General features: G+C 33.1%; 3 protein-coding genes across 3 annotated transcripts; 2 read left to right on the top strand and 1 right to left on the bottom strand.

The window, feature by feature from the left end:
• Positions 1 to 531: 531 nt before the first annotated feature.
• LOC134246479 (proline-serine-threonine phosphatase-interacting protein 2-like) lies at positions 532 to 6,964 on the bottom strand. The gene is made up of 12 exons (XM_062728843.1): positions 6,603 to 6,964; positions 6,022 to 6,122; positions 5,143 to 5,223; positions 4,585 to 4,726; positions 4,440 to 4,502; positions 3,865 to 3,966; positions 3,602 to 3,647; positions 3,398 to 3,477; positions 3,219 to 3,317; positions 2,527 to 2,623; positions 1,107 to 1,201; positions 532 to 880 (listed from the first exon to the last, which is right to left on the bottom strand). The coding sequence occupies exons 1-11, from the start codon at positions 6,633 to 6,635 to the stop codon at positions 1,107 to 1,109; spliced, it is 939 nt and encodes a 312-aa protein (XP_062584827.1). The 5' UTR covers positions 6,636 to 6,964; the 3' UTR covers positions 532 to 880.
• A 4,002-nt stretch (positions 6,965 to 10,966) lies between these two features.
• LOC134246468 (E3 ubiquitin/ISG15 ligase TRIM25-like) lies at positions 10,967 to 14,487 on the top strand. Its single transcript, XM_062728835.1, has 2 exons — positions 10,967 to 11,257; positions 12,241 to 14,487. Exon 2 carries the CDS (start codon positions 12,241 to 12,243, stop codon positions 14,476 to 14,478), a length of 2,238 nt encoding a protein of 745 aa, XP_062584819.1. The 5' UTR covers positions 10,967 to 11,257; the 3' UTR covers positions 14,479 to 14,487.
• Positions 14,488 to 19,191: 4,704 nt separating this feature from the next.
• LOC134246469 (uncharacterized) lies at positions 19,192 to 27,091 on the top strand. The gene is made up of 9 exons (XM_062728836.1): positions 19,192 to 19,326; positions 19,602 to 19,770; positions 20,006 to 20,086; positions 20,406 to 20,447; positions 21,841 to 21,896; positions 24,960 to 25,038; positions 25,817 to 25,945; positions 26,498 to 26,575; positions 26,853 to 27,091. Exons 2-9 carry the CDS (start codon positions 19,603 to 19,605, stop codon positions 27,000 to 27,002), a joined length of 783 nt encoding a protein of 260 aa, XP_062584820.1. The 5' UTR covers positions 19,192 to 19,326; position 19,602; the 3' UTR covers positions 27,003 to 27,091.
• Positions 27,092 to 27,394: the final 303 nt, after the last annotated feature.

The raw sequence follows: 27,394 nt of genomic DNA on the forward strand, positions 1-27,394 counted from the left end.
GAGCCGTATGTATTGATCGAGTCAATGGAATATCCGTAGTCAAATTTAGTTGGAAAAAAAAATGCCTTTTGATTTGTATGAAAGGAGTCCGACGATTTAAATTATGGTATGCATAGCTCTATTTAGATATCTCACTTGAGGAGTAAATTGTGTACAAATACATAACTACCTTTCTGATATTTTACGTAATTTTTTGGATATTACAAGGGCATTTATATTGTCAAGTACCGGAAAATTTTATCATCAGTGTCAGGAAATTCATTAAATAGGTGCTTACATCGATCTGATGAACAAAACCTGATAATTCTATAAACACGCTTTATTACGTACATGAAATTACAACAGCTGGATACTTAACATAAATAATGTCATCAATTACTTACTTGATTTCCAATTTCCTGTCACATGGATTTCAAATCCCAAAGTTAAACTATTGTAACAATATTGAAGAGAATAAAGAAAACAGATTTGGCAATGCACATTTTATTCATTTCATAAAAGATAAGAAACAACCACATGAAAATATAACATGGCACAAAAATGTCTATTTTATTTTATAACATAAATACTTGATGCATTTGTAATCAACAAACAATTATTAATATCATAAAAAGTGATATCTTGTATGTATGAGTTTGGATTTCCAAAAAAAAAAATAGGAGTGGCGATTGATTGTACAGGCAAACAAGGGTCAAGACATTTAAGAAAATTGAATACCGGTATATCAAAATTTTCTTTGATTGTATAAAAACAACTTTCAATGCAAATAATTCTAACAAGAAATAACAGTGATCTGGTAATAACCGTAGCTTCATGGCTGTAGAGTTCATAATTTCAGCAAGAGATCTAGATGACGGTCAGTGATGAGCTTGGTAAATTTCTGCATATTAGATTGAAAATTTGTAAGATGATAAAATAATATCAATTATAAACCTGAATGAACATAAAGAAAATATGCATGATCAAAGAAATAATTTTCAAATGGGTCAAAATTTATCTGACCCATATTGTTATAGGGACTGATTTGATAAACAAGTTCTCAGTTGTTTCTATATATGTTTGTGTTTGATACCAACTGTGTAGAGTAACAAATTGAAAATACTTACCTAATACGTAAGTTTGACCTCTGAATATAAATGGTCACCACTGTCCACTTGAATTTTAAGAGGTTGACCACGACCAGATTTAAACGTTACATCAGCTGCAAAAAATGGATCAAACCACATCGTTTTTTAAAATAACGAGAAATAGATAAATTTAATATGTAAGTAGCAAGATAATTGCACGATAGCTACAGAATTAACAAATGTCGAGGTACTTAAATAACCCAAATCACATTAATACCAGTGTTGTAGCGAATGAAAAAAATGTTCTTATTGAGATTTAAAAATGTCGTCATTCTGTCAGAAGTTAAAGAAGGAAAACAATATGCATACTTTATTTGTAACTAGTATCACTCGGAAACCAAAATAACAGTTTAATATCTATATCTATCTAAGCATTTAAAAGATGTACAAAAACCAAGTGAGAAGAATACCAGAAGGACAGATAGATGAATGCAATGATACATCTAGTTCCTGTTGGTTTCAGCGGTAGGGGACTGATACAGAAAGTTAACGATGTAAAAGCTAATAAATTTTGCGGTGACTTTATAAAGAAACAATATTAATTTCCATTCTTATGTGGATACGAAATATCCTGGTAAGCTTGAGATAGTAGATACCACCGATTCTGACACATCTGTTTCATACTTGATACAGGTATTTTACTTGAAAAAGACGTTCATGGTAATCTAGCAACTAAGGTCTATGATAATAGTGATGACTTAACTTTCCTATCGTCAACTTCCCTTACTTATGCAGCAATATTTCTTCATCACCTGCATACAGAGTTTATATATCTCGGTTGACTCGATACGCAAGAGCATTCTCTACGTATGAACAATTTCTAAGACGAGGTAAATTTTTGGCAAACAAGTTATCATCAGTCTCGTTTAAAGTCATCATTTTGTAAGTTCTGTGGTCGATACAATGACCTTGTCAGCAAATACATTTTATCATTGAGTCAAATGCTGACTGACGTTTTTCATACTAATTGTTAGTTCATTGTTTATACACTGACTTGATGACGGATTTTTCCGTTCATTTCCCGATTATGACAAGGAGCACACGGCGGGCGTGACCGGTCGGCAGGGAATGCTCACTCCTCCATGGCACGTGATCCCACCTCTAATGTTTAGATGTCCATGTTTGCTCTGGTCCTATTATGTATTGTTTTATGGACTTTTAATCTTGAATACTGTTCGTTTACTCCATATGTTTCACACAAAGGGCCATCATAATTTGGAAATATTGTTGGAAGACCTTATCTTAGCCTCGTCTTTGATAAAGTCGTATAAAGCGTTGAAAGACATATGTCTGTGCTATGAGTAGGTACACCAATGTCATCTTATAATGTTATAGATGATATTGTAATTGTTGTTTTACGGAAGAATAAGTGTACAATGTGTCTACACATAATACATACGTGGCTTTTCTGAGCCTGTCCTGTAGTTCTTTATAAACAATTGTATATCTTTGTCAATATCACAAGGTTCTATCATTTGTCGCATTTTCTCAGCACACTGAAAGATGCAAGATAAACTTAGACATTCTTTTAGTATTGAAAAATACATCTACAACTCTATCGTTCTCTCATTAATTGTACTTTTAATCTCTTTCACGTTGTTAAATGACACGTAAAACAAATATTTTGCATAGGCGTCGGAACCGGGAATATATACTTAGTATAAGCATAGAACATATCTTCGTAGGTTTAGCCCCCCCCCCCCCCCCCCACTTTCCACAGATATGTCTTAGTATAGGTTAAAAATGGGGAAAGTGGTGGTCTTTGGAATAAAATTTTGGTACTGGAATAAAATTTTGGTACTGAAGTTCGAACCTAACACCCCCCCCCCCCCCCCCCCCCCCCCGAAATAGGATTTTCGTGTTTGGGAAATGGATTTGCTTGTACAAAAATTTTTTTTTTTTACACTTAGCACCCCCACTTTCAATTTGCTTCCGACGCCAATGTTTTGATTTCATTTTGAAAATATTCTTTCATCTGTTTCGACTTTTCATAACAATCGATTTTTAGGTATTAAAATAGTACAATTAGTTTCGGTTAAAGCAGGCCGAACCATAAACATAATTTAATAATCAAGTACAAATACACCGAACCTCGTCATGCTCAACACAGGTACGGGAATCAACATTCGTGCATTTCCATAAATTCTCTCTAGTGTGTTCGATTCGTTTTTCATCAAGTTCTTGGAAAAGCTGAAATTATTAATCAATGAACAATTTGAATGTTTTCATTAGAATGTTAAAGTGGATTGAATTTGATGACCATTGCCTACCTCACACATTTTTGTCATCTCTTTCTCAAATATAGCTTTACATTTGGTTACTTCTTCTATAAGACTTTTGTATGACGATTCTGAAGGAGAAAATGAATTAACTAATGCTTTAGAATAAGACTAATGTTACTAATACTAGTAGCTATGCTAGGGGTTCGTAGAGTCTTCTAATGTTAAATCAATTGGATTATTACTATTTCCTACCATTCTTGTCTAATTCCTCTTTGGCTTTTGATTCTTTATTCCGAAGCTGTTAATAAGAAAGTTTGAAATGACATTTTAATATCAGTCTGTCAAATGCATTTCCAGGAATAGTTTTAAGTACAAGTGCAAACACATAAACAAGTTATCTCGTTTCCTTCCTCAACAAAAGGAAAAAAATGATCACGTCTTCTAATTATCTTCATTTATCAAATGTAACAGTTAACTTCCTAGTTTGTTAACTGGTTTATCCTTGATTATCTGACCTTTTCCAGTTCCTTTGGTGTTGCTTGCCCTCTCTCAGAATATTTGACTGAATTTTGTAATTTATCATAATCTTCACCTTTTATATGGAATGTTTTCTCTTGCTACATAAATGAGACAAGTTTTGCATTAAATTGTGTTAAAGTTTTTTTTTCTGTCTGCTAAACAGAAATCTTCAGCAAAAATATTACACAATGATATGAAATTTTCATTAAAATATTAATATCTGAAATTTGTTTGGCATTTAGCCACCAGGTACAATAAAATGCTAACTTGATTATTATGCATTCTCTTGTATTGTTTGATGAATATACCATAAAACATATGGAGATAACGAACAGTATTCAAGATCAAAAGTCCATAAAGCAATACAAAATAGGAGCAGTGCAAACACGGACCTCCGAAACATCAAAGGTTGGAGCAAGTGCCATTGAGGAGTGAGCATCCCCTGCCGACCGGTCACACCCGCCGTGTGCTCCTTGTCATGATCCGAAAATAACGGGAAAATATACATATACATTGTATACTTAATTCAAATCTAATCCCACAAAGTTATTTAATTACTGACTATACTTACACTTGTAAGTTTACTGTATGTTGACTTAAGACTGTTATGTGCTTTTTGAACAGTGTCTTCTGCCTACATAAAGAAAGTCAATAATTATAACGATCTGGGAGGACAATAATAGAAAAAGGTTTACTGAGCTTATTTTGTAACTCACAGCTTTAACTTGTCGTTTTTGCTCCTCCATGAATGAGGACATTTCTTGAGCCAGTTTTTCAAAGTCTAACCCGGCAGTCTCGTGAATTTGAGCCATCTGTAAGGTTTCTATCTTCACTTTATTCCACGCTTGTTCCAGTGTACTTGAAGAGTAACAGGCATTAAAATTAAATTAGGAAACCATCTGTATCCTTTATTTTACAATATAATAAAAGCAACATTTAAATAATAATACGTTTATTGATGGTAAGAGGGATACCCCTGAACAATGCAGATTTTATGATCGACAGATTCCTGTTAAGTGGTACTTGTACATTCAAACGGACTTTTCTTACTTTAGATTGTAAAACACTCAATTTTTGAAAGTAATTAATTATTTACCTTCAATGATAAAAATTATACACTATACACTGAAAATGGAATACTGATCATCCACGTTACCATTTTCATCTTTGTGATTCAGAAACATCAAAAATTCTTGTTCTTTGCCGTTTTTAAAACTTTTCTCCACTTCACACGGAACTTTTTTCTCCCATTTTTACAAGTCCAGTTTGCTTACCCTTCATGTAGTTCAACCTTCAGTTTGCAACTGTCTACAAGCTTCTGTAAGTCTTTGGAGTAATCTTTCTCGATCTTGGCTCTGGAGAAAATTATGTAATTGATACATATATAATGAAATAAAATAGACCTTTTAGTGTTTTGTCAAAGAAAAACAGTCATTGTGCTGAAAAGCATTCCTTTCGAATATTATCTTGCTTAAGGTACACGGTCAGTCAATAGAATTCTTGTTTAAAGACTATTTCATAAATGAGTGTATATTTCCAAATAAAGAAATAAAGAAATAATAATTAATTTAATTAAAGCATTCAGTCATACATGTAGATTATCACATATAGGGGTGCACGATTCATAAAAATGGGCGATTAGACTGTTTCTGTAAGAATATCTTACAAAGATAAGATGCATGTATAATATTCTGGGCATAAAGTTTATTTTAAAAAATTATATACATGTAACTTGATGTATAAATTAACTTTATATGTTATCATAAAAATAAGGAAAGGAAAAAAGATACACATTAGCAAGATATGGTAAGCCGTACATAATTCTCACATGATACACTTATTTGAGTATTAACGCATATTTTATTCTTTCCAACAATCTTAGTTCACTTTTCCAAGAATAATCTGTTGGTATGAAAGTTGATATTTATATTTCTACATATATTTAAATGTCAAATTTGTTTGTATTCAGTCGTGCATGTTAATTTTATGAGGATGACTAGGGTTTTAAAACGAGTCTTGAAAGTATAATCTTATGATCATATCCCCTATTCTAAAAGACACACAGATCGCTGACGGGCTACGGTGTTACACTGAGCTATCCCGTCCCAGAAGTAACCCGAGAACAAATACCCTGTCATCTGATAGCTTCCTACCTCTGTTTAAAATAGGTTTCCACTTCGCTGGAGAGTTTTTTCCCATCCTTCATTCGATTCTTTAGTCCATCGTACCCACTGGTGCTGTTAATGTCTGTGTCCTGTTCAGTGAGAATTAATTACTATATATAAGTTGTCCTATGTCAGTTTGTAGCCTATGTTAGTTTGTAGCTTAATAATGTTCCTTTTTGCAATAAAGTTCTTGTTATACAATCAGTTACTTTCTGTTTCTTTATTTATAATAATATGTCATTTAATTTACCCCACATTCTTATTTAGATGTGATTTTATCTTGCATTTTTTCGTGCTAAGATATGTACCTTTAAATGGAGGTTACATAAAAACAGAAGACAACAATTTTCTTGTTTGAGAAAAGTTATACGCATCGAATACACACGTAACAAAATGCTTATTACATAGTGTTTATTCACTTGTTTATAAATTTTCATTATTTACTTTTAGTTTAATTTGCAGAAAATATATCAAAAGAAAATTCTAAGTGCTTGAACAAAGCCTTGATGAGTGTTATTTTTTATTTCTTCAAATAAAATATTAACAACACAATATTAAATTTGACTCACCCAGAATGAATCTTTATATCTCGTTCTCATCATCGTGGTTGCACTAGACGCTTTACAACGACCAAATGTCAACAGAAAACACGGAAGTAAAATAAAATTAATAGAGTTCAAAACTGGGGTGACATAGGACACGAATTCAACAGAATTAAATACACACACTGACACTATCTAGACCTAGCTTCATGGTTGTATACTCGACACAGTTTATCCACTGATTCGAGGTTACTTCCCCACTTCTCCATTTATAAGTCCTGTGATGGCGACACTTCTGATTATTTGAGAATCTCAAGTTCATTGATCAATTGCGTAATGTTAGTGCATTTTCTGAGCTGTGTATTAAAATCGTAACAGCGGCCTCAACAGAAGGGGCACTCATAACAGTTAGGCATTTGTATTATAAGATTTGTATTATAATACAAAATTTGCAGTGTATCATAACAGTATATTGTTATTTCAATGAAATTTAATGAGGTTACAAAAAGAGATGGCAAACTTTACAAGTAAAGAATCAAAAAACTCGTGGTTTTATGTGGAGGACTTGTGGAATATATCAAGCAGTGCATAGTCCGATGATAGACACTGCTATCAACATTTTTATTCAGAAAGAGAATTATGGCGGGGAAAACACGTAGTTTATTTACAATCTTATAAGATATGTATTAGCGTGAGTACAAGAAAGTATTATAATACAAAAGTATCGGCCTTTAGACTACCCTCCTTGAAAGTCGTACATATAGTGTTTATGATATATATAATACAGCAATAATGGATATGGCTTTGTATCAATTAATGATGAGATTATGTTATCTATCAAACACTATAATTACCATAAATAAAGATTCTACAATAATACAATACCCACAAATATTAATGGATAGCAACGTCATCAACTAATAGTAAAATAAACTTTATATGACTAAAACGTCAAAAAGAAACAGATAAATCAATTGTGGATGTAATATCTCTTAACCTCATATAACAGGTGGATATCAAGGGTGTGCCTGGGTGTTCAGCCACCATCATTTGTCGCATCTGTTCATCCTGTACTTTGTACCATTAAAAGAGAAATTTCCCGAAGACCCATTTATTCAAAATAGGCTACAAAGCAACACCGTACAAACAGAACAGACAAAACCTTTTATACTACAAAGAGAAAGCCAACAGCAACATTCCATTCAATTTGTTAACCATATACCGTCTTGAAGAACCTCAACAAAATACTGTTAAAATCCTGACGATTCATTATTCCACATAAGGCGGTTGGACCGGTTTCGAGGGGATGCTTACTCTTTTATGGCGCCTGATCCTAAGTCAGATTTTTAAGAGGTCACGTTTGCTCCGCTTCTGATTTGTATTGTTTCAGTAGATGTATGAGCATAACTACTGTATGTATAAGCATCATTGTATTTATTCTTCATATTTACATTTCAAGAAAGACAGGGGTCGTTCTGTAATCTCCTTTGGCTGCCTATTATGCCCGAGGAACTTGAAGAATATTGAAGCAGTAAGTACCAATTTTGACAGCCCACTACCTAACGGAGGGTTTATAACTTGTGATCTTTAATACGGTTTGTTATCTCCGTAGGTTTCATTCTTTAAAATGCTGTCATCTTTGTAAGCACAGCTCTGTCACAGACCGTTTTAACGGCAACATCACAAATTACTGGTCACACCTACAGAATATTTAGGAAATTGTCGTGCAAAACAGACAACTGCAAATATCTCATCATCTGCAAGGTTTGTCAAAACTAGTATGTCGAGGTTTCGGGAAAGCATTTTTATTCACCGTAGGACCATTAATGCCTAGGTCACATTTCCCGGCCGTAGACCGGTGGTAATCGGCGGTAACCGCGGTGTTAATGATGCCCCAACATCGGTCCACATCGGCCTAGTAATCCTAAAAGTATCAGTCACATTATCCAGCGATGTGCATACGATGGGCAACCAATGCGTTTTATGAGAAAATGGCGTGGTTGCCGGCCGGACTTACAAAGGTCAAGCGATGCATTGCTAATCAAAAAACGATGTTCCAGGATAATCGGCCGATGTATATTACATCGCTCATACATTGGTGGTCGGTCAACTACGGGCCAATGTTTGGGAAAGACCGATGATCGGCCGTTATCTGTTGAACACCACTCAACCCCCCGATGACCTCTGATTCAACGGATATTGGACGATGCTCGGCCATACATCGGCCGATCCTTGAAAGATGTGTTAATGATTGTTTGCCGATGAGGAGCGATGTAAGGCATCGTTGGAGACATCGCTGAATTTTAACTACGAATTATTTCCTACCGATGACCCCACTGATTCGCAAAAAAAGACTCAGTCACCGTCCGATCACTAGTGGTGTGGGCCATTTTCATCAAAAATCGCATCGGTTTCTCATCGTATACCCCATCGTTGGATAATGTGACTTAAACTTAAGACTAGGAAAGTCAATGAACCATTTGAAGGATATTTTAACATTGATGGTCCCAAATGGAAGGACAGACATGATGCTGGGATTCAACAGTCTTTGACCTTACCGCAACAAAAAATGATCGGGGCGGAGACAAACATTCAAATTTCCATACTCAGAAAAAAGTGGTATTGACGCGTCCCCCCAGGTCCCCCGTGTTCTACGGGTCTGCATCATGATTTTTAATGCTGTAGTACAGTTTCTGAGCAGTTGTGATACAGAGTCACTAATTTTTGATCAATGTATCAACCAGGAAGCCTGTGTAAGTCAAGGAAGTTAATAGTGTTCACATGTTTGTACTGTCACCAGTACTAGCAGCATAAAACGTAAAGCTAAACAAAATAAATGTCATATTCTGTACGTCTATTTAATAAGCTGCTTTCCTTATCCTAGCTCGGTGATATATGTAGGTGATTGTATAACATTGTTACAATTATGTAAGTTAAATTTGGGGCTAATAACTTTTATTTTTAATTTTATTTACATACATCTGAAAAATATCACATTCTCTATCGAAATAATAGCTGACTTCTACGGTATGCAAGTATAATGTAGGTCAGAGAGATACTCTAATTTGTATGCCAAATAAACTAAGATTATCAGTGACCTTTTTATGTTAAGTCCATCTTGGACTAATATGAAGTTTGTTTTCTAGTCATTCATTTATTTTTTTAAACAAACATCTGGTCCATTTACAAGCATTTTTAGGAGAAAAATGGCATAAAAGTACGAGGGTTGTCCCATAAAATCGTGGACAAAGCGTTTTTCTCGAAAAGTAATTGGCGCACTAATCTGAAATTTTCAGCAAATGTTTATTCATCATATTTAAGTGAATCATAATGTTTTTGATAAAATATATTCAAAAATAAAGATTTTATTCTGCTTGAATGTGCACAAGGTATGGTCCTACGGCGCACGGTAAAAATAGCAAGGATATATCAGAGAAGACATATGAATTAATTCGTAATAAAAGTTTTCAATAAATAAGATTAGAATGAAAATTATCCTAATTCCATTCCTTAATCAATTCTGTCGTCTTTTAAAAAAATTCAAGGCATTTGGTTAATTTTTGGCAGTTTCCCGAGCATTTGAAATGGGAAAGTAATAAACACAATACACGAAAAATGGCGACTTTTTATGACGTTACGGCGCACCGGAGAGCAGTTCAGATAGATTAGGATGTTGTAATGATGCCTTAAGAGACTTTAAATGAATACAGAATATGAAAAATATCACCAGATCTTTAGTATATAAATGAAATGAAAGTTTTCTTAGTGAAGTCTTCGGGGTCGAGTCCCCAGATAGTACAAAACATATGGACAGACTGCCATTTGTAATAGCAAAGGACGCTGTCACTGTCGACTGTCGATGTGAGATTCTCTTTTAGTTGAATGATGGTGAGAATACTGTCTGTAACTTGCTAATAAATATTCAGAAGATCGCATGAGTTTGCCACATTGGTTTCTTAACTGGTTATAGAAATTCACATATGTAAATCAATAAAATTTCTAAATTTGAGAGTGGCTTATCCAACTTTTAGTTTAGCAAAGATGAAACCTGACGCCGTTTTAGACACTTTGACGTTATCATCCATGCGCCGTAGGGCGATACAGTACATAACATAAAATACCACAATTTGTTTACCTATGCATATATCTATTTGAAATTTTCTATGTATATTCATAATTTATCTACTAAAAAGTGGTGAAAATTTCAGAACGCAGTGATGATTATTTTTCAAACTAGACAACTTGTCCACGATTTTACGGGACAACCCTCGTAAATGTGAGGTCTTTGATGCTCAATATTCATTATTAATTTTGGAAAATTGCATATATCTGGACATAATCATTTAGTTTATTTGATGATCGATAAACGTGGAAATTCTACCCCCAAAAATGAGAAATTGATAGTTATCAGTCATCGCCAATAATCTATTCACTTAAAAAGAATGACATATTTCAGAGCAACATTTAAAGAAACCTTTTGTCTTTGTAATCAAAAGGTTTAAATGAAGAAAATTTAAAAACTTTCTTTTGTGAGAAACCATGATTCAGACAGTTGACTTTATTGTCTATAACTAAGTAGAACCGTGCATGTGGTCTTTGGTGCCCAGTTTCACCATGACGATTTTCGTGACAAGTCACTAACAAATAATGTCTTAATTTGTTTAACATTAACAGTGATTAAGGTAAGATTTTAATGTTTATGATAAAAAAAAATTGTACGTTCAATGTCAATGTTGACAATATCTTAAAATTTTAGTTGAACTAATCGGGAAGGAAACTGGCCTAAAATAGTGGTTTTCGTGGTTATATAATCTTCTCATTATGTGGGTGGAATTAACTCTTTATTGTTTCATCGCTATATCAACATACAACTAGACATCATTGCACTTATATAAGATTGAGCCAAAACGAATTTGGGATACCGATCTGTTTTACTTCGACTCTGGTTCAGAAAAGTCGGACATACAAACAAGAGAGCTAAAGAGTCAAACACTATGAATATCCTCTATTAATGCCGACATTTTTTATCGCTTGCTTCGGGTATTAATTCTTTTACTTACATGCATTCCTCCACCAAAATCAGGGTACTATTAATTAGCCATTAAATTTAATTTGGAATCATGTTACTTTACGTCTCAACATCCCTTTATGACTTCGGAAGTCAGTTTAAAAAAAGAACGAAATTTAGACGTCCATGTTTGGAGCATGGTAAAACTACACGCCTAATTTTTTTATTCACATTTTCTCGACATTTGTATATCCTGTAATAAATATGTTTTATCACAACCCTAGCACAAACGAATATGAAAATTTGATGAAACTGATATTCCAATACCTTTCAAAGTATTAGTAAAGTAACAAGATTATGAGTAAAATACATTGTTTTAAAATTAACAAATTTCATGCTTTGGCAGGGAAAGACATATAAAACATTCATGTATACATGAAATAAAACCAAAATTAAGAAAAAAAAAAGGCGGCAAACAACTAAAGTTTTTTTTTCACAATACTTCTATCTGAAGCTCTCTGGATTGTCTGTCCAAATGTTCTCAACCAAAATGCCACAATTCTGCAGCTTTTTCGACGGCAGCATAAAAAATACGAGAAGATAAATACCATTTATTGTTCCCAAATAGAAATTTAAAAAAATTGACTTCCCTTTCAGATGACCTATCGTTTAACTCACAGAAGTCTGGCTGGCAGCATCGCTGATCTAAGTGATATTGCTGAAGAGTTCCTCATATGTCCGATATGTTCTGAGGATTTTAATGATCCTCGCATGCTTTCTTGTCTTCATTCTTTCTGCCACGACTGTATCTCTGAACATATTCTGCAGAGTACACATGACCAACGTCCACCCAAATCTTTTAGCTGCCCCATCTGCAGACGTGTTATCGATGGTCCAATTCATGTTCCAGTCGAGACCTGGGCAAATGTCTTGCCTGTCAACAATTTTATCAATGGATTATTGGATGCCGCAAAACTGCGCTCAGAAGACAGAAGATGTGATACGTGTCTACATCGAAACCGTAAAGTACTTGCTAATTTCTGGTGTGATGATTGTGGTGAAGCCATGTGCCATGAATGTCACGAAGTTCATGGAAGCATGAAGTTTACACAGTCCCATCAAGTAGTTGAGATTGAAAACATAAAACAACATCCCTTCAAGAGCACATCAACACATGCTGTCTGCCCAGACCACAATGGGAAATTTCTTGATTTCTATTGCGAGGATCATGGAACGATTCTTTGTGGAACATGTGTGACAGTCAACCACAGACAATGTTCGAGCGTCAAGACATGTAACGAGGCAGCAGCAGAACACAAAGACGACAGCCGTGCCCTGATCGAGAATTTGAAGCATCAGACGGATTGGTCAGTTCGAATCATGGACAATCGCAAGCACTGTGTTGAATCACTAGAAGATGCAGCCAAGCACGTGAGAAACCAAATAGCAAATATTAGAAAACAAATCAACGACGTACTAGATGCCCAAGAAAACCGCATCATAGAAGAACTTGAAGATCTCAAAAGGATAGAAATGGAAGTTTTAGAGACAGAGAAAGACACATGTAAAGGGATCATGAGCACAACACGAAATTCTGCAGCACTTTTGAAGAACGCTCTTGAACATGGCACGGATACAGATCTGCTATCTTGCATAGCGCAAATAAAGAAGGAAACACGCATTAGCGAGAAGACATTGAAGAACATTTCGAACCAACTTAAGGACGTCTATGTGGATTTTAAACCAGACAAAAATTTACCAACTGTCCTGAACCAGTTAAAGGAGCTCGGAAGTTTTGCTGTGGCTCGACAAAGCATTCTGATTCCGCCATCGTACGCTGTCCGAGCGGACACAATCCTGATGACCGAAGTGAAGGAAGATATTGAACAAGATCGTCGTCCTACGATTGAAAAAGAAGGTTACCGTAAACAGAAAGAGACCGTCAATCAGGAGCTGAAGGATTTCAAGAACTTTGTTCTTCCACCGATCATGGATACTCCGGTATCTTCCACCCCACAGAAATTAAGTACCTTCCGTAGTTCTAGGAAACAGAGATCTTCTACTGCACGAATAGCTACACTCGAAAGCACCTTCCGTGGGCAAACACCAAATGACCGAGAAAACTGTTCCCTCACCGGGGCAGTATTTATTGGAAATGGTCGAATTATTCTTGTTGACCAGGTTCACAGAAAGCTCAAGCTCTTTGATCATCAGTACAAATGGATAGCTGAGAAAGTGCTATCAGTCAGACCTTACGATGTTGCTAGTTGCAGTGGAACTGAAGTTGCTGTCACCCTGCCCAAAGAAAAAAGGGTTTTGCTGTTTACTGTGAAAGATTCTGATATTTCTCTTACTGGTGGATTTCAAACGGGAGCAAAATGTTTTGGGATTGGATGTACTCAAGATTTATTTGCCATTTCATGCTATACCTCACCACCGTCCGTAAAGATTATGACGCGCGATGGACGTGAACTTCACGTATTCAAGCAAGACCAATTTGGACAGGATCTGTTTTTCTTCCCCGATTACGTCACAGTCGATAAGGAAGGAAAGAATCTCTACGTCACCGACAAGTATAAGAAGTCTGTGATATCTCTGACAACCAAAGGGGAGAAGCGATGGGAAGTCAGGTACCACCACTTGAAGGGGGCAAGAGGAGTCGTTGTTCACGGAACACGGGTTTTTGTTGCAGGAAATCGCTCACACAATATTCTCGAAATGTCCACTGAAGGGGAAGTTATTGGAGCAATTGTAATTGACGGCGTTAACAACCCTCATAAGTTGTGTGTCAGCCCCGGTGGTGACCGACTACTGGTTACTCAGCATCATTTGACCTTGCCCAAGGTTGAAAAGAACATCGTGAAAATTTTTAAATTACCGAAAAGAAAAATATGACAATGTTACTTGTATTTAAATTTATTTATATTATTCATCATGCAACATATTTACTTGATAATATTTAACATGTCAGTCTTCTTCTTTTCATCTTAATGCTGTGTAGATAGTACATCCATTGTGTATTTATTTATCACAGAGTTTATGTAATTTATGTAAAGAATTTTTAGAGAGGGTTAAAAACAGTAATTGCTTTTGAAATAATTGACTTCATTTTTTCTGTCGGTTGGCACTCAAAAAACGTGTATTTTCAATTTGACAGAAATTTATCACCATGTATAAATTTTAAAAAAAAATTTCATTTGCTCATAAATCAGAATTGTTTATATTATTTGCGTTTGAGCAAGTTAAGTAGTTTTTTAAATAATATATGCCAGTCATTTGAAAGTCGTTTGAACCTGATCCCAACACTGATGTTTAGAGGGTTGTATTTGTTCTGTCCCCGATATGTATTATTTCCAGGGAGTATTGAAATCGTATAAAATACATTATCTCCATATTTCACAAAAGCTGTTCCTGATCGGAAGGTTGTGGGTTCCAGCCCGAGCTGCGACCGAACTAAGTCGATAAGACATAGATGGTAAATGTTCCTTCGCCAAGCGCCCGCATCTTTAAGTGAAGGTTCAGGTCCTTAGGATGAGTCCTTAAAAATCAAGACCCTTGTCAGGGTAGGCGTTGACACGATAAAGAATCCTCACTGGTTAATGACCCTGAGTGCCGAGTAATTGTGAAAATTTGAAGCCTTTCACTGGTATATGATGACGTCTCTATGTGAGTTAAAATTCTCGAATGAGACGTGAAACAAAATACAATTAATCAAAAGGGCGGTCGAGAATTTTTTTTCAAAATCTATAACTAATCAATATTTATAATGACTGGTTTTTCTTAAAAAGTGTACCTTAATGAGTATTTATGCTGTACTAGTGTCTGGTTTTTGACTAAATGAAATATCAAAAGTATATTTGCTAATATGCCATATTTATTCAAATACATTTGGTTCAAAAGAATATTATTCTTCCTCCTTTCCATTGCTTAACTATGAAACAAAATGGTAAAGAGAGTTTAAAAGCTAGCAGGGACGAAACGGCGGTATATGAATACTGTATTATCCTCTTTGCTGCTTCTTAAAATTGCTAAAGAACAATTGACATTTAAAAAAAACTATAAATACCCCGGTAAGCATTAATTCAAACTATAAAATATATCAATAGATATGATATTCTAATCTATCCAAAATGGTGATAGCTTTGAAATGCAGTGTCAGGAAATAAAACATACAGATAACGGATATTATCAAGCTGAAAAGTCAATTGAAACAAAACAAAATGACAGCAGAGTAAACACTGCCCTCTTAAAAAAAGGAAGAGCCATCATCTGTTAGATTCTATATGAGAAAAAAATCTTTTGAGACAGGAATAGGCATGACATGATTCACAACAGTATTTTAAAGTCAAAGAAAATAATAATGACCTTGCTCTAAAAATAAAAAGGTCAACTTTTATCTCGTTGAACAAAAATCACTTTGTAATATTGCTTCCTTGAATGAAAGATGTGGATATAACGATAAGTATTCAAGCTCAAAAAGTCCATTAAACATTAAGATATAGCAGGGGAGAAAACACGGACCTTCAGAACATTAGAGGTGGGATCAGATGCCATGGAGGAGTGAGCATCCCTGCCCACCGGTCACACCCACCGTGTGCTTTTTATCATGCATGATCGGGAAATTAAGGGTAAAAATCAATGGACAACTCAGTAAATAATAGTCTAACAATCTAAATTTGAAGAATTTAAAAGACACTGGCAGGAAATTGATGTTAAATTGTAAGAACTCAAAAATCTTTTTTTTAAGTAATAGTATTCTGAAGTGACCTTTCTTTCTCATCTCTCTTCCCTCTTCCCTCTCTCCTTTCTTTCTCCATCTTTCCTTAACTTCTTAAAAATTTCTTTCACACTTTTTCTTCCTTGTTTTGTATGTGATCTTCGATTGTTTGTATCTGTATTGCAATTTGTGTGATTGAAAAATAATTTTTTTTTAAAAAAAAGTCTAACTTATATGAAAGGTATAAGAGTATGAAAAAGGTCAGTCAGCATTTGACTGGATGATAAATTGTATTTGCTGATAAGGTCATTGTATCAACCATAGAACTAATGAAATGACTCTAAACGAGACTGCTGATATTCTATGATGAAACCATATTTTTATTTCGTTCTTAAGTGCAATAAATATGTGCAGAATCACTTATAAACAAAGAGCCGCCTTCGTGAAACACAGAATTGAGCCTCAAGCAGCATGCGTGTTTCATCCCTTAAAAATGTAATTCACGTGTGCTAGGTGCATACCCAAGTGGATCTTTAAAAAAATCCACAAACGATACAAATCAAATAAAGAGGGCATAAAACATGTACCCCTGGAAATTCGAGAGGAATTAGATATATATAATTCAATGTTTAAATAAAAAGAGGAATTGTTAATTTATGAAAATAAATGTTGAAATAAAAAAGGTCAAAAATTTTCATTATTTATATACTACATAGTAATTTTCCACAATCAACTGTATGTATATTTAACACTCAGAAGCATGTTCTGAGTATGAAAATATTATAATCCAGTGTAGGCGCCTGTATTCTTTATATCAAGGAAGTCAGAGACGAAGCTACAAAATTCTGTTTTAAACGATATATAGATACATGAATATAGAGTTTCTTCTCAAATCGAACTTAAAATAGAAAGAACAGGTGGCCCAATTTTTTTATAAAAGTATACATGTATATGATTTGATTCATTATTAGCCTGGAATTACGGAATTAATGATTTTAGTTCCGTTTATAAGTATCGGTAATCTTTAAAAGAAAATTTGGTAAAGAGAAAATAAATTGCGATAAAGTGATAAACTTTGGCATATCATTTCAACTTGTTGAAATCAAAACAACAAATATTATCATTTTGGTGCAAAGTGAATTCTGATGAACCTCAATTTTACGATGGTTTTTATGTGTACTTATAGCCCATCCCTACTGGTGCCCCAGGGTGACCAAGAAAATTCCAAAACCTTATGACATAATCAAACAAAAATCATTGTCCATGGTATAATTAGGCTATTGAGTAAATTGTAATCGGAGTTCTTGGAACCTTTTTTGAAGATTCCACATCCTTATTGCACATCTACATGACACAACCACTTATTTTCAAAAAGATTATTTGCCTTCTGCGAAAATTGTATGAGACGTTTTAGGGAACCTATTTTTTTTTTTAAAGACCCTTGCAACAGGTTGAAAATAAAAAATGCCAAAACTTTTTGCACATCTTGGGGTCACCTTCAATCATCGATTTAAAGATGTTTTTTGTGAAACATATGGAGATAACGAAAAGTATTCAAGCTCAGAAGTCCAACGAACAAATATGAGCAGAGAAAACACAGATCTCCAAAACATCAGAGGTAGGATCAGGTACCATGGAAGAGTGAGCATCTCCTGCCGACTGGTCACACCCACTGTGTGCTCTTTGTCATGACTCATGATCAGGAAATAATGGAAAAATCCGTAGTCAATTCAGTGTGTAAACACTGGACTAACAATTAGTATGAAAAACGTCAGTCAGCATTTGACTCAATGATGAATTGTATTTGCTAACAAGGTCATTGTATCGACCAAAGAACTGAAGACTTTAAACGAGACGGCTGATATTCTTGTTTCAGCAACTTGCAATTCGTTTTCAATAATTTACCTCCTTTTAAAAAAATGTTCATACATGTACGTAGAGCATGGTCTTGCGTATGGAATCAACTGACAGATATAAACTCCGTATGCATGTGATGAAGGCATATTGTTGCATAAGTAAGGGAAGTTGACGATAGAAAAGTAAAGTCATCCCGTTTATTATAGAGCTTGGTTGTTAGATTACCATTAACTTCTTTTTCAAGTAAAATATCCAAATATGAAACAGATGCGCCAGACTCTGTGGTATCTTTTATCTCAAACTTACCAAGATATATCGTATCTACATAAGAATGGAAATTACTATCATTAATTTACAATGCATCGTTGATATATCTAAATGTCGAATTGAAGGCCACAACAAGTGGTTTTTTTATGTATAGGATTTTGGACAAATTTTGCTTCATAAGAATACAAAAATAGGTCTGCTTATAAAAGGGTGCGTTTGGTTGATAAAGTAGACTATACAAGAATACATATCACGTTGAGATTGTATTGCATGTTAGGCATTTACTGTAAAACTAATTTAAACTTTTTTTATGAAGAAGCAAACAAATGTCAAATTTTGACAAATAATTATTTAATAAGATCAATTAAGTAATTGAAAGTTGAACAGAATTATAAAAAGCATGGAAAAACTTTGGATTTCTAGATTTTTCTCTGAAAACTCAGTAGACTATTGTTGTGACGTAATTGAATTGTAAAAGCCATGCAAGCTAAAAAAAAAAATAGCATCATCTATGCAAATCTAGGAAAGCCAAAAAAGTGAAGGTAATATTACAAGCTTTCGCCTAACTACAATATAAAGTCATCACTAATGATGTTATAACATTTACTTTTTTTTAGAAGTTTCAAATAAATTTATATCTGTTAAGATATTTTTTAAGCATTCTACGTTTTTGTATTCTGGACTAGTCTGATTGCTTTCCCTACATCCTAATTAGCATGACAAATGATGTTATTACATTGACTTTTTTAACAACTCGATAATTAGCTGGCAGATGCGTCAAGTGTGCATGATAAGGCAATTCTATCGATCCCATCTTCCGCTATGTTTGTTACAAGCGTAGCAGACACTTTCTAGAGACGACAAGCTCCTGAAACTCGCGGGCATCCAGCTCTATTCAAAAGGTAAGGACTTCTGCAAGGGTGACAAAACCCATTTCTGGATTTTTGGAACTCGTTTCAGGTTTGTTAATTTGATGATAATTGGATAATATCGAAGACCAATCGCCGCTACTTTAATATCAGAACAACCAGTAATCAATAGGCTTTCCTTACTGTGATTCCAAAACCAGACAAAGGACATTTAAATTGTTTTAAAATTAGAAGTCGCGCTGCCCAGGATTTGATATAAATAATATTGTGATGTGAATTCTGCGTGACTGAGTTTACTTCTCTTACAGAATGCTGGGACCGAGGTTGTATACGCTGCTCTCGTGTTTTCACGTCTTTCAAGCTTGGTCTCTAAGAAATGTTGATCTAACCCTCCCCGATTCGGGGATCCACAGTCACGACTCCAGGCACGGAGGGATCAGAATGGGGGTCCCTGATGACCTCTGTGACAACGGAAAGGTAGGATTGGAGGATGTTACACTTAACATCAAGATTTGTTTGTGTTTAACTTTCTATGTAGATAGATTTGAAATACGAAGGAGTTTGATATCTTTCATTAAAATTTTTAATAAATAAAATCTGCAGACGTTTAACATTTATTTTAAGTTTAATTCAGTATTTTGTAACTTGTATGATAATTTGAATCTATCATCACTAACTGAGTAACTTTCTTTTAAAATAACCTAAAATGAAGAATTACTTAAATGTGGACTGGAATCTCAAAGACCCCTCTCTCTATAGCTGCACATCACGACTGGTTGTACCTATAGCGCCGGTAAGTATAACATATGTCTATTCAGAAAAAAAGCCATTCATCGTAAAAGTGGGTTTATGGTAATTCAAATACATTAATGGTCTCAATTGATATAGATAAAACACTGATATTACATTAAACGGATCAATATTTCATGTTTTATTGTGCATTTGCTGTATAAATTTATTGTAACTTGAGTTATACGGAGTTTTGAGGGCGTGTATCTTATCTATATTTCATAGATGCGTTTATTTTTCATAATAATGAAAACGCACTGAATATAATGCATAAACAATTAGTACATTTTGATTTTTACTTTATTTTTTTTTAATATTTAAAGGAAATAAAGTCAAGGGCTTATTGCACGGATCATGAAGACATGGTAGGTCGAATAAATTAACGTTGGACAATTTGTATTGTCGTGTTTAATAAAATATTGCTATCATAGGGTGTAATTGTAGCACTCCATATGATATGTAATCAATTCTTCAGGGGAAATCGTGGTCCTCAAACAGCTGTGACTCGTATTAATATCACTTAACGAACTGATGCACCAGCAAAGCACAGTACTTAATCGTCATTAAACTACATTCTCTGAAAATGAACTATATTTTTTCTCCTCCCTAGGGAAGATTTGTCTCAGATATATTATTCAAGTCCAGCTCGAGTAAAGCTTAATTTCAGTACACTATTCTCTCATCTCATCTAAGTTAAATACGTCGGCTTAGTTTAAGCAAGTTGTTTCATCTCATTTGGACAGGGGTCTTAAATTGTGATGGTCTCTTTCAAAAATGTTTTGTTATGTCTTTTTTAAAAACATTTTATAAGTTGTGTATTTGACTCATCAAAAATATCAATACCGCTGCATGCGATATTAATAATAACTTTTATGAATATTAATTTTCAGCAACAATTTTCATTATATGCCTCAATGTGCTTCAAGGTTCTTTGCAAAGCTCCATAAACAGGTTAATTTCATCATGTTAATAAACATTGGTATCTAAAAATGGTGTGATAAAAAAACTTTTAATTATCTGAGAAGTTCAAAGAACTTCAAATTTAGAGGCATAAAATTATATAATAAGTGAAAACTGTATATCCATACTTTTTGAATTAAAAAAAAAAATTAAAAAGGAGCATATAACTTTTTGAATATTAAGAAATAGGTATAACAGGTTAACATTGATTGATTGTATATTGTAAAAGTGAACTGTATATCCATATCTGTAAAAAAAAAATATTTCACTAAGAAATAGGTATAGAACAAAAAGATGAACCATAAAACTACTTTACAAAACAGCTTAATTATTTAACTGCCTTTCTACTTCTGTAAAAAATGATTTTAAATATCTATAAAAATATCAACTTCTACATCCTTATAATATATATATAATATAAGATGTAATAAAAAAAAATCACAACACCGAAATAAACTCATCCGGTTTCATTTTCAATCTTCAGGAGTTGTATATCTACTCCATAAATCTCAATAAGCTGTAAATCTACTTATGTAAAAGTGGATGAGTTGTATGAATTATGCTAAGATAACGAACAGTACTCAAGCTCAGAAGTCGATTCAAGCAAACAAATCAGGGGCATAGCAATCACGGACCTCTAAAACATCAGAGATGGATCAGGTGCCATGGAGAAATGTACACCCTTATGTAAATTGCAAGTCGTTATGTTCCAATATTTATATTAACTCCAAAAATTCAGAAATTGAAAACATGCTTATCTTTTTTCATATAATTTCTTCTTCATTTCTTTATTTATAGCCTATTCATGTATGCATGAACGAAACAATCACGTATACAGAAACTATACCTTTAAGGTAAGAAAGTCACATTGTTATGTAAAAATTATTGTTAAGATTAAAGATCAAGATAACATAAAAAAAATCTAATCATGAGGAATAAGAACATACAAAAACTAAAAATTAACGTAAAGAGATATTTTAATGACTTTGTTACTTCAGAAAGCAGAACCACCGACAATTTACTGTTTTAAAAAATGAAACCTGTAGACGTGCACATATATTATAGACATATTACCGTTAACACGAGCAACTTATCCATAGAAACTTTACCATGAAGGCAAGAGATGTCGACTGTATTATGTTTTTGTTAAACACTGTTTTCTGTCACTTACTAACAATTTTTAATTGCCAATGAGTAACAAATTTTAATTGAAAATTCAAATTTTGTAGATGACACTACATGTATCTTCAAAAATATTAACCATGAGCAATTTAGTAAAATGATAACTACAGACTTGTTCGAGATATAATGCATAGTCAATGCTTCACTGATTTAGATGTTGACAAAATCAATTTTTCTCTTCAAGTGAAAGTCATCTAGATCTCCAACATTTGTCCCCGCTGTCTCATCGTTAATTCATTGATTGAATAAACTTTCAGAATTTCCCTCAAACGCCTCAGTCAAAACATTGCTTTAAAAAAAGAAGAAGATATTTTCACCATTACATTAATATTTATGCTCCATGCTGAACAATTTCTCTCTCTTAATTTGAATACTATCGGAAGCTGTTTTAGCTACCAATGTAATTAGAAAACTTATACTATATCTTAAACATTACTACCCACCCATTTCTATCTGACTTCTTTCATATAAAATAAAGCATTTTAATTTTTGACTGGATCAGATAGTATGGGTAAAGTGTAGATATTTTTCTTGCGATACGATAAGTTGCCAATTGACTACAAATACATATATCGTTGATGAAACGTCATTTATGAAATTAATTATAGTCACTTGCATTTGCCTTCAATATTAAAGTTTCGATAGATCTTAAATTTCAAATTACGAAAAAAAACCATCAACATCATTACTTTGAATAATTTATATTTATTAGTTCTATGTAGTAAATGTTTCACCATATTACACTTGCAGCTGATTTTAAAGACCCAATATCTATAGTATACTGAGTAATGCAGTCTTAATATGGATCTGTCTGCATAAAAAAATTTATCAACAATTTTTGCTAGAGATATATAAATGATAATGATCATATTTATGTCTGATTTTATACTGTGCTTGAAATAATGTTTCGTATTCAGATTACAATAATTTGTTTGTATAGAATAGTTAAGGTAAGTCACTCGTCAGCTTTTTAAAAAAGTTCACGCAGAAGCTTTTACTTCAAAACTACTTATTAAAATTCAATTTTTATAACATATTTGAATTCAACAATGTAAATTTTTTAACATTCAATGAAAATACTGCTCAAAAATCTACAAAGAAGCAAGATCTATGAGGGACTATTTCTTTTGGTGGAAGGATATTTAGCAGAAAATTCTGCAAATCTGCACATTTATAAAATTTAATGTAATGGAAATTTAGCCTCACATACTTTTACTCGGAGAATATTTTCCATTTGATATTGCTAAAAATATTTAATATAGGTCTTAATTTATATTTTTAGATAGTTTTATACCTTCCCTCAACAACCTTTTCCAAAAAATGAAAATATATTAAAGAAGTCATAAATTTACACCATGAATATCACATATTTTGACAAATATTTCAAAATTAGCATCAATGACCCCACCTTTTTCTTTCATTATTTTAAACTAGGTTTTATGACTGATCAGCACTCAAGTCGTAAAAAGTTTGATATAAGAAATTTTTTTATTGCCTATTAAATTTTTCAATACCCCAGATATGTTATTTTTTAGTGCAAAAAGGTCACTCAATAATTTACTTTGCATTAATTTGCAAGATTTGTTTAATGATAAATATTATTCAAACTATTTTACGTAAAATAAGATTAAATTTATTGCCATGCTTACATCTAATCAAATATAATAAGGGCTAAAGTAATTAACCAAAGAGATGAAATTTAAGTGCAAAAAGGTCAACAATTTTCTGCTAGAGATATATAAATGATTTTAATTGCGATTTTATGTTAATTTTATACTGTGCTTGAAATCATGTTTCGTATTCAAATTACAATAATTTGTTTGTATGGAATAGTTAAGGACAATGGCCTTAAATTGACGTCACAGTCAATTATTTACTGACAATTCACACAATTCTCGGACCACCACCCGCCCTAATCAACCAGAAGGTGTTTTTTTGCAAATTACAACTGCAATATTAAAAAAACTGCTCCTGAAATGAGCCTTTCAAAGTGTTAGATACGTGAATTGTTGTTCATCTAATATTACAAAAAATCGATGTATGCTAATTCAGCATTTCTTTCGCAATATCAATACATTAAATGCAAATACTAGTACATGTATAAGCTCCATGACCATCAGAAATCTAACATCAAATATTTTATTTATGATTTAGAATCCAAAATACTTATGGTACTTATGCTCAGTTTTAAAATTCGGTATATTGAATGCTAAAACGAATCGAAACATATGGTAAATTCTTGCATTTATATCTGAAAAGATCATCATATTTTTAAAAAATTGCAAATGCCTTTACAAAAAGCACTGCAGTCAATCGTAAAGTAATTTTCAAGTATGCAGAGCTATTGTGTTTCACAAAGTTGTTTTTTAACTTTAGTCATTTTAACCCTTATTTGACTTGAGTATTGAACAGTGAAAGGATCGAATCAAAGCCTGTAAATCACGAAAACAAGAATTCGCGAATAAAAATGTTTATTAGTAGCTTTTACGTGTATTTATATGAGTAATTCAATTCGACAGAGGCACTTATGATATCGCAAGCATTTCTCGAAAATACTTTCTAGTCTATTAAGTCCTTAACAGAAACAATTAATGACAAGAACTAAAAAGCATGACAAATTCATTTTTTCTGAAATGAATTGAAATGCTAAAGAGTGTAGCTTTAGGTATTGGGCAATACTAGTACATAGTCCTTTATTCAGTATCGTCTTATATATTTTTTGTTCCATTTAACAGCGGTCGGCATCGTCCTCTGTGGCCTGTTTATGGCGAGTATCTTTACCTTCCACCACAAAGATGGGTGCATTCCTTAGAGGTAATGTGAGTTATTTTGCATCTAGCTTGCCTTGTCCGCTGAAGAATAACTTTGAATATCTTACTTGTTATTTAAAACTTTTATTTATACATGATACCAGTTAAATTGATGATACTTGAACAATAATTTGAATAAACTATGAAAAATAGATTGAAAAGTTCACACAATTTTTTTAAAATCTCAACTAATCCTGAGAAAACATGGTCATGGAAGCTTAATTTAATCTCTTGCACAATTACCCTGAACTGTCAATGGATTCTTCCGTATTCCATCAAGACAAGGAGAACACAACGGATGTGATGTTTTGGAGGTCCATGTTTGCTCTGCTCCTGATTTTTGTCTTATTTGAAAGGACCTAAAAGCTTGAATACTGTTCCATCATCTCCATATTTCACATCAACTTGTTTGTCAATATCTTGCCTCGTTTTAGAAATTGTTCTAACGTACAGCATACTCTTGCGAATCTAATCAACAGGAAGACATTTACACCATTTGTAGGGGATTAGGGTATATTGCTACATACATGTAAGTGGGGGAGTTGAATTTGCTTATTCACATTTGTGTCCATAAAATTCTTGTTTTTATACTCATCTTTTGCTCATATTTTTATGTAACATTTACCATACCGCTTGGTAGATTTAACCTTATCCACTTATCAACAAATATAGTTTGTTTACGATATCAGCCTGGAGTCGTACTGAACCATCATTACGTATTTATACCTTTTATATAGAATGATTCTATGTCCATACATTATCCTTGTCTAATTCATTTACAGCATGGTGCTGTAGTCATGTTATATCATCCTTGTGCTAGAAAAGACGAGGTCCAAAAATTAAAAACCATAGTTGAGAGTTGTTTACGGCGACACGTGATTACACCGTATAATAAACTACCATTGGCAGAGGTAAACATATTCTTCTACTTGGTTTATTTAAGACTTTTACTGTTAAATTCAGACAAGATAATGTTATTTCCCCAAAAATAAGGAATATATTTAATATAAAGAATGAATTGATAATAAACGTGTGAACAAAGCAGAGAAAAGAATATATTTTATAAACGCATATTAATACTTGAAAATTACTGACAAAAGTATTCTTGAAAAAGAAACTAACTAATGCAACGATAAGCAAAATGTAAATTCCTATTTAAAAGATATATATTGTATATTGTCTATATTTCAGATTTTTACTTTTAACGTTACCTATTAGTGATTAAAATCTTATTTCAGAATCATTGTCTTGAAACCAAATTTACGTATTGTTATCAAATATTTCTAAAAAAAAATAATTCCGTAGCTCATTTAACAAGTTAAAACAACCTGAAAAAGTACATCGATATGGCAAGTTCATGTGGATTTTTATGACAGGTTCCTCCATTTTTTTCAGAAAATTTCTCATAATATTTTGATAATACACGGTAATAATGGAAATTGTCTTCTTTTTTTAATTTTCAGCCTTTTGCACTTGTGACTTATAAATGTCGACTTACCATGAATTATATAGATGAAGATGCTGTAATAAGATTTATTCAGGTAAGGGTTTGTCCACCTTATTCAGTGCCAACATAGACCTATAAAGTAGAGTATCGTCTTTAAATCGATGGTTCCACCAGTAACTGTTTGGTAAGCCAGGATTTCTCACCTTGTGTTTGTGACTTACCATTCTGTTAACTTCAAGTGACTTTACTTTCTGAATCTTTCTGTTTTGGAGAGAACTGTGCACTTTTTTGTTTGGTTGTTATTGTTTTTAAGAAGAGCATCAAGACAAGATAAAGTAATCCAATTGATATTCATTAATTTCTCTCTGTAGAAACATGCCCTTAAAGCACCGGAGCGAGCAGTGTGGAGAGATGGGGATTATGCTTTTGGTTTGTTAAAAACTAGCAAGACGCCATATGGGAGTAATGAGAAAGATTCCACGCTTTGTCCTCTACTGCGCATGTACGGAAATGCAGAATGAATGATGGCAACGGATGTGAACTCTAGTCATTTTTTTAAACATATGTTCATGTGATCGACACTTTATTTTATTAAAGAATTCTAACATTATTTTGTCTTTTTGTATTTTACAAGTCATACGGCATGCGAAGAACTTTCAATTTATTTCCTTATACATATACGTTACTTACTAGGTACAGTATATACTTACTAGGTACTAGTATGTGTTCTTTTAAGATTGAAGATCATAGTTTTCTTTGCTATAAATTATTTGAATTGTTAAAGAGACATATTGTAAAATACATAATAATTTTTCTCTTATAGAGCATTTATAGAGAACGTTACTCTTCTGTTTTACCTATGATTTGTGAATAGTTATATCCAGAAATGGGCCAACAATAAGATACAATGTAA

The sequence above is a fragment of the Saccostrea cucullata genome, unplaced genomic scaffold (genome assembly GCF_032062105.1).
Source record: "Saccostrea cucullata isolate Sc308-1 unplaced genomic scaffold, CSIRO_AGI_Scuc_v1 ctg2, whole genome shotgun sequence".
Lineage (NCBI taxonomy): Eukaryota > Metazoa > Mollusca > Bivalvia > Ostreida > Ostreidae > Saccostrea > Saccostrea cuccullata.

Coding starts and splice junctions, on each gene's coding strand:
- LOC134246479 (XM_062728843.1), bottom strand. CDS start 6,635: ATGATGAGAACGAGATATAAAGATTCATTCTGG. Junction 4,727..5,142: donor AAGGTTGAACTACATGAAGG/GTAAGCAAACTG, acceptor TTACTCTTCAAG/TACACTGGAACAAGCGTGGA. Junction 3,967..4,439: donor CATACAGTAAACTTACAAGT/GTAAGTATAGTC, acceptor TCATTTATGTAG/CAAGAGAAAACATTCCATAT.
- LOC134246468 (XM_062728835.1), top strand. CDS start 12,241: ATGACCTATCGTTTAACTCACAGAAGTCTGGCTGGCAGCATCGCTGAT.
- LOC134246469 (XM_062728836.1), top strand. CDS start 19,603: ATGCTGGGACCGAGGTTGTATACGCTGCTCTCGTGTTTTCACGTCTTT. Junction 25,039..25,816: donor GATGGGTGCATTCCTTAGAG/GTAATGTGAGTT, acceptor ATTCATTTACAG/CATGGTGCTGTAGTCATGTT. Junction 25,946..26,497: donor ATAAACTACCATTGGCAGAG/GTAAACATATTC, acceptor TTTAATTTTCAG/CCTTTTGCACTTGTGACTTA.